Source organism: Brachyistius frenatus, unplaced genomic scaffold, assembly GCF_029030835.1.
Source record: "Brachyistius frenatus isolate BFR_SWC_R1_liver_20210118 unplaced genomic scaffold, ASM2903083v1 Contig_245, whole genome shotgun sequence".
NCBI lineage: Eukaryota > Metazoa > Chordata > Actinopteri > Embiotocidae > Brachyistius > Brachyistius frenatus.
In genome coordinates this window covers 447,087-458,828 of record NW_027210844.1, presented here as the reverse complement: position 1 = coordinate 458,828, position 11,742 = coordinate 447,087, and the positions used below count along the sequence as shown (strand labels likewise).

At 42.1% G+C, this 11,742-nt stretch overlaps 1 protein-coding gene across 1 annotated transcript; it reads left to right on the top strand.

The window, feature by feature from the left end:
• The first annotated feature begins 4,909 nt into the window (after positions 1–4,909).
• On the top strand, positions 4,910–11,742 carry LOC138634069 (regulator of G-protein signaling 8). The gene is made up of 6 exons (XM_069720676.1): positions 4,910–5,217; positions 5,779–6,329; positions 7,523–7,572; positions 7,693–7,826; positions 9,497–9,663; positions 10,767–11,742. Exons 2-6 carry the CDS (start codon positions 5,889–5,891, stop codon positions 10,935–10,937), a joined length of 963 nt encoding a protein of 320 aa, XP_069576777.1. The 5' UTR covers positions 4,910–5,217; positions 5,779–5,888; the 3' UTR covers positions 10,938–11,742.

Genomic DNA, 11,742 nt, shown 5'->3' with positions numbered 1-11,742 from the left:
ACATAAGCCAGGAGGGAAAAAAACCTCCTCTTTAAGGGAGAAAAACCTCCAACAGAGGGAAGAAAAACTCCCTCTGAACAGGAAGAAACCTCCGACAGAACCAGACTCAGAGATGGAGAACATCTGCCTCGACCGGTTGGGGTGAGAGGAGAGCAGAGAGAGAAAAGGACAGAATAGAGATACAAGAGAAGAACTGTTGGTGGAGACGACAATCACAGAGCAGAGACATGCAGCTCCATGACGGGACATCTGGAAAAGAAAGAACAGAAACTACGCAAGTGAAGGAACTGAATGGAGACAACAGACGATCAGAAGAAACTATGAGAGAAAAAGATGGTGAGGTATGAGTCAGTTAAAGAGTAGGAGGAAAGAAAAGAAGCTCAGCATGTAACGAGGTCCTCCAGCAGCCTCGGCCTATAACAGCATAACTAAGGGTTGGTTCAGGTCTACCTGAGCCAGCCCTAACTATAGGCTTTATCACAAAGGAACGTTTTGAGTCTAATCTTAAAGCTAGAGAGGGTTTCTGCCCCTCCAACACAAACTGGGAGCTGGTTCCACAGGGGAGGAGCCTGAAAACTGAAGCTCCGCCTCCCATTCTACTTCTGGAAACTCTAGGAACCACAAGTAGACCAGCGTACTGAGAGAGAAGTGCTCTGCTAGGATTATATGGTTCTATAAGATCTCTAAGATATGATGGAGCCTGGTCATGTAGAGCTTTGTAAGTCAGCAAGAGAATTTTAAATTATATTCTTGATTTCACAGGAAGCCAGTGAAGAGAAGATAAAACTAGAGAAATATAAATATAATATGAATATATATATATATATATATATATATATGTGTGTGTATATATATATATATGTATGTATATGTGTATATATATATATATATATATATGGTAGGTAGGTAGGTAGGTATGGGTAGGTATATACTTTATTAATCCCCGAGGGGACATTTTTTCGCCACAACAGCATACATACAGGAGCAATAATAGAAACAATAGAATAAAATAATAATAGAATAGAATAATATAATAGAAAAGCAATAAAATAAAAAATATAAATATAAAATATAAAATGCACAGTACATACAGTATATATACAGTACATTAAATATCTATATATATTATATATAAACCAATAAACCAATAAATATATATATATATATATATATATATATATATATATATATATACGTGTACAGTATAAGATTATTATTCTCACTGACTCATTATTCTCACTCGGATTATTATTCTCACTGACTCATTATTCTCACTCAGATTATTATTCTCACTGACTCAGATTATTATTCTCACTGACTCATTATTCTCACTCAGATTATTATTCTCACTGACTCATTATTCTCACTCAGATTATTATTCTCACTGACTCAGATTATTATTCTCACTGACTCAGATTATTATTCTCACTGACTCATTATTCTCACTCAGATTATTATTCTCACTGACTCAGATTATTATTCTCACTGACTCATTATTCTCACTCAGATTATTATTCTCACTGACTCAGATTATTATTCTCACTGACTCAGATTATTATTCTCACTGACTCATTATTCTCACTCAGATTATTATTCTCACTGACTCAGATTACTGACTCAGATTATTATTCTCACTGACTCAGATTATTATTCTCACTGACTCATTATTCTCACTCAGATTATTATTCTCACTGACTCAGATTATTATTCTCACTGACTCATTATTCTCACTCGGATTATTATTCTCACTGACTCATTATTCTCACTCAGATTATTATTCTCACTGACTTATTATTCTCACTGACTCAGATTATTATTCTCACTGACTCATTATTCTGACTCAGATTATTATTCTCACTGACTCATTATTCTCACTCAGATTATTATTCTCACTGACTCAGATTACTGACTCAGATTATTATTCTCACTGACTCAGATTATTATTCTCACTGACTCATATTATTATTCTCACTGACTCAGATTATTATTCTCACTGATTATTATTCTCACTGACTATTATTCTCACTCAGATTATTATTCTCACTGACTCATTATTATTCTCACTGACTCAGATTATTCTTCTCACTTATTATTCTCACTGACTCAGATTATTATTCTCACTGACTCAGATTATTATCACTCTGATTCATTATTCTCACTGACTCATTATTCTCACTCGGATTATTATTCTCACTGACTCAGATTATTATTCTCACTGACTCATTATTCTCACTGACTCAGATTATTATTCTCACTGACTCATTATTCTCACTCAGATTATTATTCTCACTGACTCAGATTATTATTCTCACTGACTCAGATTACTGACTCAGATTATTATTCTCACTGACTCAGATTATTATTCTCACTGACTCAGATTACTGACTCAGATTATTATTCTCACTGACTCAGATTATTATTCAGATTATTATTCTGACTCATTATTATTCTCTCACTGATTATTATTCTCACTGACTCAGATTATTATTCTCACTGACTCATTATTCTCACTCGGATTATTATTCTCACTGACTCATTATTCTCACTCAGATTATTATTCTCACTGACTCAGATTATTATTCTCACTGACTCATTATTCTCACTCAGATTATTATTCTCACTGACTCAGATTATTATTCTCACTGACTCATTATTATTCTCACTGACTCAGATTATTATTCTCACTGACTCAGATTATTATTCTCACTGACTCATTATTCTCACTCAGATTATTATTCTCACTGACTCATTATTCTCACTCAGATTATTATTCTCACTGACTCAGATTATTATTCTCACTGACTCAGATTATTATTCTCACTGACTCAGATTATTATTCTCACTGACTCATTATTCTCACTGACTCATTATTATTATTATTATTCTCACTGACTCAGACTCATTATTATTCTCACTGACTCAGATTATTACTCAGATTATTATTCTCACTGACATTATTCTCACTCACTCATTATTCTCACTGACTCAGATTATTATTCTCACTGACTCATTATTCTCACTCAGATTATTATTCTCACTGACTCAGATTACTCACTCAGATTATTATTCTCACTGACTCAGATTATTATTCTCACTGACTCATTATTCTCACTCAGATTATTATTCTCACTGATTATTATTCTCACTCTCAGATTATTATTCTCACTGACTTTATTCTCATTTATTATTCTCACTGACTCATTATTCTCACTCAGATTATTATTCTCACTGACTCAGATTACTCACTCAGATTATTATTCTCACTGACTCAGATTATTATTCTCACTGACTCAGATTATTATTCTCACTGACTCATTATTCTCACTCAGATTATTATTCTCACTGACTCAGATTATTATTCTCACTGACTCAGATTATTATTCTCACTGACTCAGATTATTATTCTCACTGACTCATTATTCTCACTCGGATTATTATTCTCACTGATTATTCTCACTGACTCAGATTATTATTCTCACTGACTCATTATTATTCTCACTGACTCAGATTATTATTCTCACTGACTCAGATTATTATTCTCACTGACTCATTATTCTCACTCAGATTATTATTCTCACTGACTCAGATTATTATTCTCACTGACTCAGATTACTGACTCAGATTATTATTCTCACTGACTCAGATTATTATTCTCACTGACTCATTATTCTCACTCAGATTATTATTCTCACTGACTCAGATTACTGACTCAGATTATTATTCTCACTGACTCAGATTATTATTATTATTCTCACTGACTCAGATTATTATTCTCACTGACTCATTATTCTCACTCGGATTATTATTCTCACTGACTCAGATTATTATTCTCACTGACTCAGATTACTGACTCAGATTATTATTCTCACTGACTCATTATTCTCACTCGGATTATTATTCTCACTGACTCATTCTCACTCAGATTATTATTCTCACTGACTCAGATTATTATTCTCACTGACTCATTATTCTCACTCAGATTATTATTCTCACTGACTCAGATTATTATTCTCACTGACTCAGATTATTATTCTCACTGACTCAGATTATTATTCTCACTGACTCAGATTATTATTCTCACTGACTCAGATTATTATTCTCACTGACTCATTATTCTCACTCAGATTATTATTCTCACTGACTCATTATTATTCTCACTGACTCATTATTCTCACTGACTCATTATTATTATTATTCTCACTGACTCAGATTATTATTCTCACTGACTATTATTCTCACTGACTCATTATTCTCACTGACTCATTATTCTCACTCACATTATTATTCTGACTCAGATTATTATTCTCACTGACTCATTATTCTCACTCAGATTATTATTCTCACTGACTCAGATTATTATTCTCACTGACTCAGATTATTATTCTCACTGACTCATTATTCTCACTCGGATTATTATTCTCACTGACTCATTATTCTCACTCAGATTATTATTCTCACTGACTCAGATTATTATTCTCACTGACTCAGATTATTATTCTCACTGACTCATTATTCTCTCACTGACTCATTATTATTCTCACTGACTCATTATTCTCACTGACTCAGATTATTCTCACTGACTCAGATTATTATTCTCACTGACTCATTATTCATTATTATTCTCACTGACTCAGATTATTATTCTCACTGACTCATTATTCTCACTCATTATTATTCTCACTGACTTATTATTCTCACTGACTCATTATTATTTATTATTCTCACTCAGATTATTCAGATTATTATTCTCACTGACTCAGATTACTGACTTAGATTATTATTCTCACTGACTCAGATTATTATTCTCACTGACTCATTATTATTCTCAACGGGAAGTAACAAGAGACATGCGTGTGTTTGTGTCTGTGTGTCGGACTAGTTGTGGCAGCAGTGAAGGTGTGGCAGTCGTAGTCATGAGGAGGAGCTCCGGCTGTCTTGGTGACACGGGGGGAGCTGCTGAAACTTTTCCTGTTGTTTCTCCTCGGTGTGATCCTCCCCCCTCCTCCCCTGACCCCCTCCCCCCTCCTCGGTGTGATCTTCTCCCCTCCAGGTGAGCAGCTCGGCAGGTATCACTGAGTTCAGGACAGATCTGGTCGGACTGCGCTTTCTGTCGGGGTCCTGAAACCTGCCGTCAGTTCGTGGACATGTTCCCGTGAGACGCGGAGGACGCCCGCCTGGTCTGCCACGGAGCGAGCGGACTAACCGTAGGACCAGGAGGTAACACACACCACAGAGCGGCCGCTCTAAGGGGCTTCAGACGGCAGTTTGTCCCGGAACAAATGTCCTCCGAGACACTCTGACGTCCACTGCTAACATGTAGTATCTGTCAAACGGACACGGACACAAGTTAGACAAAAAAAAACCCAAAAATTACTAATTTGATTTACTCTTTATCTGATACTTCTGACTTCTACAGAAAACTCCTTCTACAATAAAAAACAAACAAACAAACAGTCCAGATGTTTTATTGAAGTGACAGACGTGTTCATCAATGAGCTGCTGCCTCTTTAGATGAAACCCCTCAGACCCTGAGGAGGTGGAAGGAGAGCTGAGGTTGTTTGTTTACAGGTTCAGGAGGTGAATCAGATCTGCTGCTGCAGGTTTTGTGTTTGTGTCTGATGGTGGCAGAGCTCCTGAAAAACTAGTTTGCTCAGTTTATGAAGTTAAATAGAAAGGGAACATGTGTGTTAGTGAGGGTGGAGGTGGAGGAGGTGGAGCTGCTCCTCATCTTTGACCCACATTTATGATTCTCTATCTTCTCTGCTTCATCTGTTACAGCGCTGCCTGTCCCACCTTCCTCCCCCACCTCTCATCACCTCTCCTCCACCTCTCATCACCTCATCACCTCTCCCTCTCATCACCTCTCCCCCACCTCTCCTCCACCCGTCATGCGTAGATTCAGCTCCGAGGGTTCCCTCCTGGGCCTGGACTCCCTGCTATGGAAGAGGGTGGCCCTGAAGGAACCGGACTACGGGAGGAACCAGGAGTCCGGCACCTACACGTCTCACTCGGTGGAGGACGCGCTGGCCAGGAGTTCAGCTGTCCTGACTCCGAGAATCCAGGAGCCGCGGGCCGGACCCGGTGAGCTGGCCCGGGAGCACAGCGTGAGCGTGGAGAACCTCAACGAGAACCACCTGAAAGTGTGTGTCCTCGGCGAGGGCTGCCGGGCCTACAGCGACAGCCAGCTGGCCCCGGCCGACCAGAGAGACGACCTGCCCCCCCCCTCACATTCATCCTCCTCCAACTCCTCCTCCTTCATATCCCAGAAATGGCACCACCGACCCAAACTGTCCGCCACCAAGCTGCACCTCCAGAGTCTGTTTGGACAGGTGAGGAGTCGAGAACGCTGTTTACTGATCTACATGACGGGTTGAACACCGCAGGGGGTCCATTAGACCTGGAGGGACTCGTACTGTGGTCCAGATGTTGTTCTTGTGTTCCTTGTGTGAAAGTGTGAAACTCTGGACACTTTCCCCCCTGAACGGCCGCCATGGTGACTCTGTAGGGGAAGGGGCGGGGCCACCGATGTAAAGGATTTCCAAATTAAGTAGCAAAGTGTTTCTTTTCCACTGCTGCTGCTGGACAGAAGAATCAGTGTGTTTATTGAGTGTATTGAGGACACAAAAACACGTTGATTTCTGGGTAAAATAATTAAAGCTGCAGACATGTTGGGGGGTGATGTGTTCACATGATGAGGTCATTTCCTGTCAGTGCAGAACAGCCGTGATTTGAAACAACACGAGTCTGTTAAAACTCAAGTACAATACAGTAAGAGTCCGAACATGGAAGAGTATCTGTTAGTGTACTGAGGGAAGGACAACATCTGGAACATAAGGACAACATCAGTGAGCAGATTCAGGAGCATCTATTGGTAAGAGTAGCATCTAATATTCAAAATGATGTTTTCACTAGTGTAAAATACACTGAAACCACAGACTGGATAGAAAAGTGTTCGTAGTTTCAGGTCTGAAAAATGGTTCTGATGCAGAAGTGTCTTAAACTGCAATACCACCGAGGGCCACTAGAGGTCGGCTCCAAAAAGCCTCCATGGACTCCCATTCAACCGGACCTCCACCCGTAGTTTCCGCTGCACCTGTAAACAGGCTGCAGACCTGGTCGGAGCTCCACCACGGTGATGTGTGAGCTGTGTTTCAGGGCTGAAAGCAGCGAGTGTGAAGCAGAACAGACGAGCTGCAGTTACTGAACTCATTCATCTTTAGAGACGGGACGTGTTGTGAACGGCTTCAACGAGCTGCTGAACTTCACTCAACAGTTCACTTTAACATTTGAATTCAAACATAACGATGGATGACATCACAGAGCTCCCACGCAAACACATCCATCTCCATGGCAACTGAGCTGTACTTGCTGATGATGACCAGGTGATTTGTGATTTGTTGACTCAAGTGGACGTGTCCCGGTCTGTCCGTCTCATCCTCCATCGCTCACTTTAGACCTTTGAATCTAATGAAAGCGCTTTTTATAAGAGGAAGACGTGTTCATGATGTGATTTCTGTTTCAGAGTCCTCATTCTTCAAACTCCAACCTGTCCACCACAGAGCTCAAAGACAGGTGAGACCCTCAGTCTTCATATCAGATACATCAGGTCCTCTGAGCTGCAGTGAAGCTACAGCGCGTCCTGAAGACAATAACGTCGGGTACAATGTCCTCTGTCTGTCCTCTGGACCACAGTGCCACAGAGAGACGCTCTCGCCTGCTCTTCATGCATCAGTGGAGTCAGATGGGCCCCAGTAAGAAGAGGAAGATCAGTGGAGAGGAGCTGGGGAAGTGGGCGGAGTCTCTGAACACCCTGTTGGCCAGTCAGAGTGAGTCCTGCTGCGTCCTCAGGTCAACTTCAAAATGTCTTTATTTAAATCACAGAACAAAGTCAGAGACACTGAGAGGACTTCTATTCTGAACTGTGGCATCTGACACATCTGTCTGTCTGTCCCTCTGTCCCTCCCTCCCTCTGTCTGTCTGTCTGTCCCTTTGTCTGTCTCTGGTCCAGAGGAAGGTCCTGACATGACGTTTGTTGCCATTTCAGTTAAAGATCCACATTCCTTGATGTTCACATCAGAGTTGATGTGATGGTGGACTCCTCAGAGTCTGAGACATTTAGAGAACAGCATCAGAGGACACATTGGATTCATGACATCATGTTTATTGTAAACAGATCCACTGATGCTGTAGATGCAGATGAGCCCCTCTGAGTGTCGGAGGCTCTGACATTAAGATGCAGCAGAGTGTGATTACCTGCTCCGGTAGACTCTGTGGTCTCGGTTGGTGGGTCTGCTGACCTCACATGAACCAGTGAGGAGACGGTCTCCGGTCTGCATGACCAGGAGGTAACGTCTCTAACCAACATCTACTGATGGAGAGCTGTTGGATCACCTGAGGAGCAGGTGAGTGTGACATCGGTCACCTGTTCCAGGCCCGCTGGAGGACTGAGCAGCTGCAGCACTTTGCTGTCTTCTGGTTTGAGTCTTCATCAGGAAGAGGAAGGACATGTTTCTTCTTTCAAAGTTACACAACGCTGCTGAACGTTACTGACACCAATGCTGTGTTCCAGATGTTGTCCTTCCCTCAGTACACTAACAGATACTCTTCCATGTTCGGACTCTTACTGTGTTGTACTTGAGTTTTAACAGACTCGTGTTGTTTCAAATCACAGCTGTTGGTCCTCAATACACTCAATAAACACACTGATTCTTCTGTCCAGCAGCAGCAGTAAAAAACAACACACACTTTTGTGAGGTGTTCAGGAACAGCTGCAGCTTCCTCAGACACCTTAATTTACAATGTCTTTACGTCGGTGGCCCCGCCCCTTCCTCTACGGAGCCAAGATGGCGACCGTTTAGGGTGGAAAGTGTTCATCCTGGTACTTATAGTGAACTGATGTTTCTGGAACACAAGTACAACATCTGGAACACAAGCACAACATCTGGAACACAAGTAGAACATCTGGAACACAAGTACAACATCTGGAACACAAGCAGAACATCTGGAACACAAGCAGAACATCTGGAACACAAGTACAACATCTGGAACACAAGTACAACATCTGGAACACAAGCAGAACATCTGGAACACAAGCAGAACATCTGGAACACAAGTAGAACATCTGGAACACAAGTAGAACACTTCATCTGTCAACATCAGACTGATCATGTGATCTGTGTGAAGCAGACTGATTGGTGGATGTCAGTGTCACATATGTTCTGGACCTTAGGTCTCTGTGTCTCCTCTGTCCTTTGGACATGTTGTCCATGTCCTCCTGTCCTCTGACATGTCCATGTGCGGTCAGCAGGTTTGTGTCGTCGTCTACAGTGAAGCTGTGTGTTTGTCATGTCCTTATAAGGCCTGAGGACTGCTTGTGTCCATGTTGTGTCTGGTGTCCTCCTTTTGTAACATGCGTAATGTGACGTTGAATGTTGAAGTGAGCCCCACTTATCTTCTCCTCCTCCTCCTCCTCCTCGTCCTCCTCCTCCTCTCCCAGCCGGTGTGTCGGTGTTCGAAGCATTCCTGCGCTCTGAGTTCAGTGAGGAGAACCTGCAGTTCTACCAGGCCTGTGAACAGTACCGACAGTCGTCCAACAACTTCAGCCTGCAGCGGAGAGCCAAAGAAATCTGCAGAACCTACATCCAGCGCGGCGCCCCGCGGGAGGTACAGACCCTGCACACACTAACAGACACATCAGTTACTTCATGAAACAGGAACTGAAGAGACTTGTTGCTGGGTGTTTTCAGCAGCTCTTGTGGGTGGATCCACGTTGATGTCACAGCATTCCTTCCATAGTTCATGAGGAGTGAAGTTTCCTCTCTGAGCTCCTTCCCCACATCTGTGTCTGTTTTCTCTTAAACACTTCTTCTTCCACAGCAGCACAAACAGCATGCAGCAGATAACGCAACGGAGGAGTAAGTGACTGATTGTCTCATTTCCTGTAAAGCCTGATGGGCAGTTTGGACACACCGACTTGTTCTTACTGTTTTCTGCAGTGTGGAACAAACTAAAGTATCAACATGTGGATTTATGTAGGAAACAAAAAACTCCATTTGAACTGTTAGATTCTCCACATTTTACTTTGACAACAGCTTCATGAGGTCGTCACCTGGATACTTTCATTTTGAAGGAGTGGCCACATATGCCGAGCCCTGATTGGCTGCTGTCCCTTCACTCTGTACTGGGTGAGCTGGTTCAGGTAGTGATGCTGGAGACCAGGTCCTGTGATGAAGCTCCATCATAGAGCCTGCAGGTCTTCTGGATCCTGGTCCTGATGAAGACCTGATGATGGTCTTCCTCAGACCGGAAGGGTTGCTGTGTCCCTGCAGGAGGAGGTGGTCTCCATGCTGGTTCAGAACCACACCTGCAGAGACATCTGTCCACCTTCTCTGGGTCTCACAGAGACGGCAGCTGAAACAAACATCTCCCATCAGGACTACTCAGACCAGAGTCCAGGTCCAGGACTGATGGTGTCTAACCATTGAACCTGTTGCGTCCAGGTGACGACCGCACGGAGCTGCTGAACACACAAGACGTCGGCTCATGAAGGACTGCAGGCTTCATAATGTTGTAAACATAGTGTGATTTCCTCATGACTTCCTGAAGAGCTGATGACACTCAACAGTCTGTAACTTTCCACTTCCTGTCTGGTCCGATCAGACACACGCTGCAGCTGGAACAGAAATAGAATTTCATCATACATGTTCTACCACAGGTCACCCGACTTCTAATGAGCGTGGTGCGATCATTGTGTTGTCTCGTTGCAGGTGAACCTGGACAGTAAGACCAGAGATCTGACCGTCCAGCTGCTGCAAGCTCCCTCTCACACCTCCCTGTCCCACGCACAGAAACGCATCTACTTTCTGCTGAACACTGACTGTTACCCACGATTCCTCCAGTCCAACATCTACCTGTCCTTACTGCAAGAGTCCGAGTAGACGCCTGCCGCTGAGGAGGAGCAGGGACCCCCGGGATGTCCTGAAGATTGTAGATTGTACAGATAAATGTATCTTCAAGAAGCAGAACTACTGTGTAAAAATATGAGAATAAATGTGCTGGCTGGACACTGTGCAGGAATGTTCATCACAAAAAGAATGTTTTGGAAACCAGTTTCTGACAGTAAGATGGTTCACAGCAGGAATCAGGACATGGTTAGCTTAGCTTAGCATAAAGGCTGGCCGGGACGCACCCATCAGGACTGCTGCAGCCCAAATATCCCAGTGAGACGGTCAGGTCTGGTACCATCACACCTGGACACATTACTGAACTCTGTTCACTGATCAGTCAGTGTGGGACGTAAACAAGCCTCCATTACTGCAACATCATGTGGAATCGAGTATAAGAGCTGAAATACTGTATTGGATTTAATTTTTTTCTACTCTTTGGACTAACTTTGGTTAAGAAATGAATCACCAATAAAAATAATGGTTCTAATCTTAAACTCTGTTTAAGCAGATAATCCACTTGTATTGTGTATGGAAGGGACTTGGGTGTGTTGGTGAGTCCACAGTCTTTTCATACAGCACTGTTGGAAGGTTGGGGAACCCTTCACTGTTTCTGTATATATATACAGTGGGTACGGAAAGTATTCAGACCCTTTAAATTTTTCACTCTTTGTTTCATTGCAGCCATTTGCTAAAATCAAAAAAGTTCATTTTATTTCTCATTAATGTACACTCAGCACCCCATCTTGACAGAAAAAAACAGAAATGTAGAAATTTGTGCAAATTTATTAAAAAAGAA

Coding starts and splice junctions, on each gene's coding strand:
- LOC138634069 (XM_069720676.1), top strand. CDS start 5,889: ATGCGTAGATTCAGCTCCGAGGGTTCCCTCCTGGGCCTGGACTCCCTG. Junction 6,330..7,522: donor TCCAGAGTCTGTTTGGACAG/GTGAGGAGTCGA, acceptor TTTCTGTTTCAG/AGTCCTCATTCTTCAAACTC. Junction 9,664..10,766: donor AGCGCGGCGCCCCGCGGGAG/GTACAGACCCTG, acceptor GTCTCGTTGCAG/GTGAACCTGGACAGTAAGAC.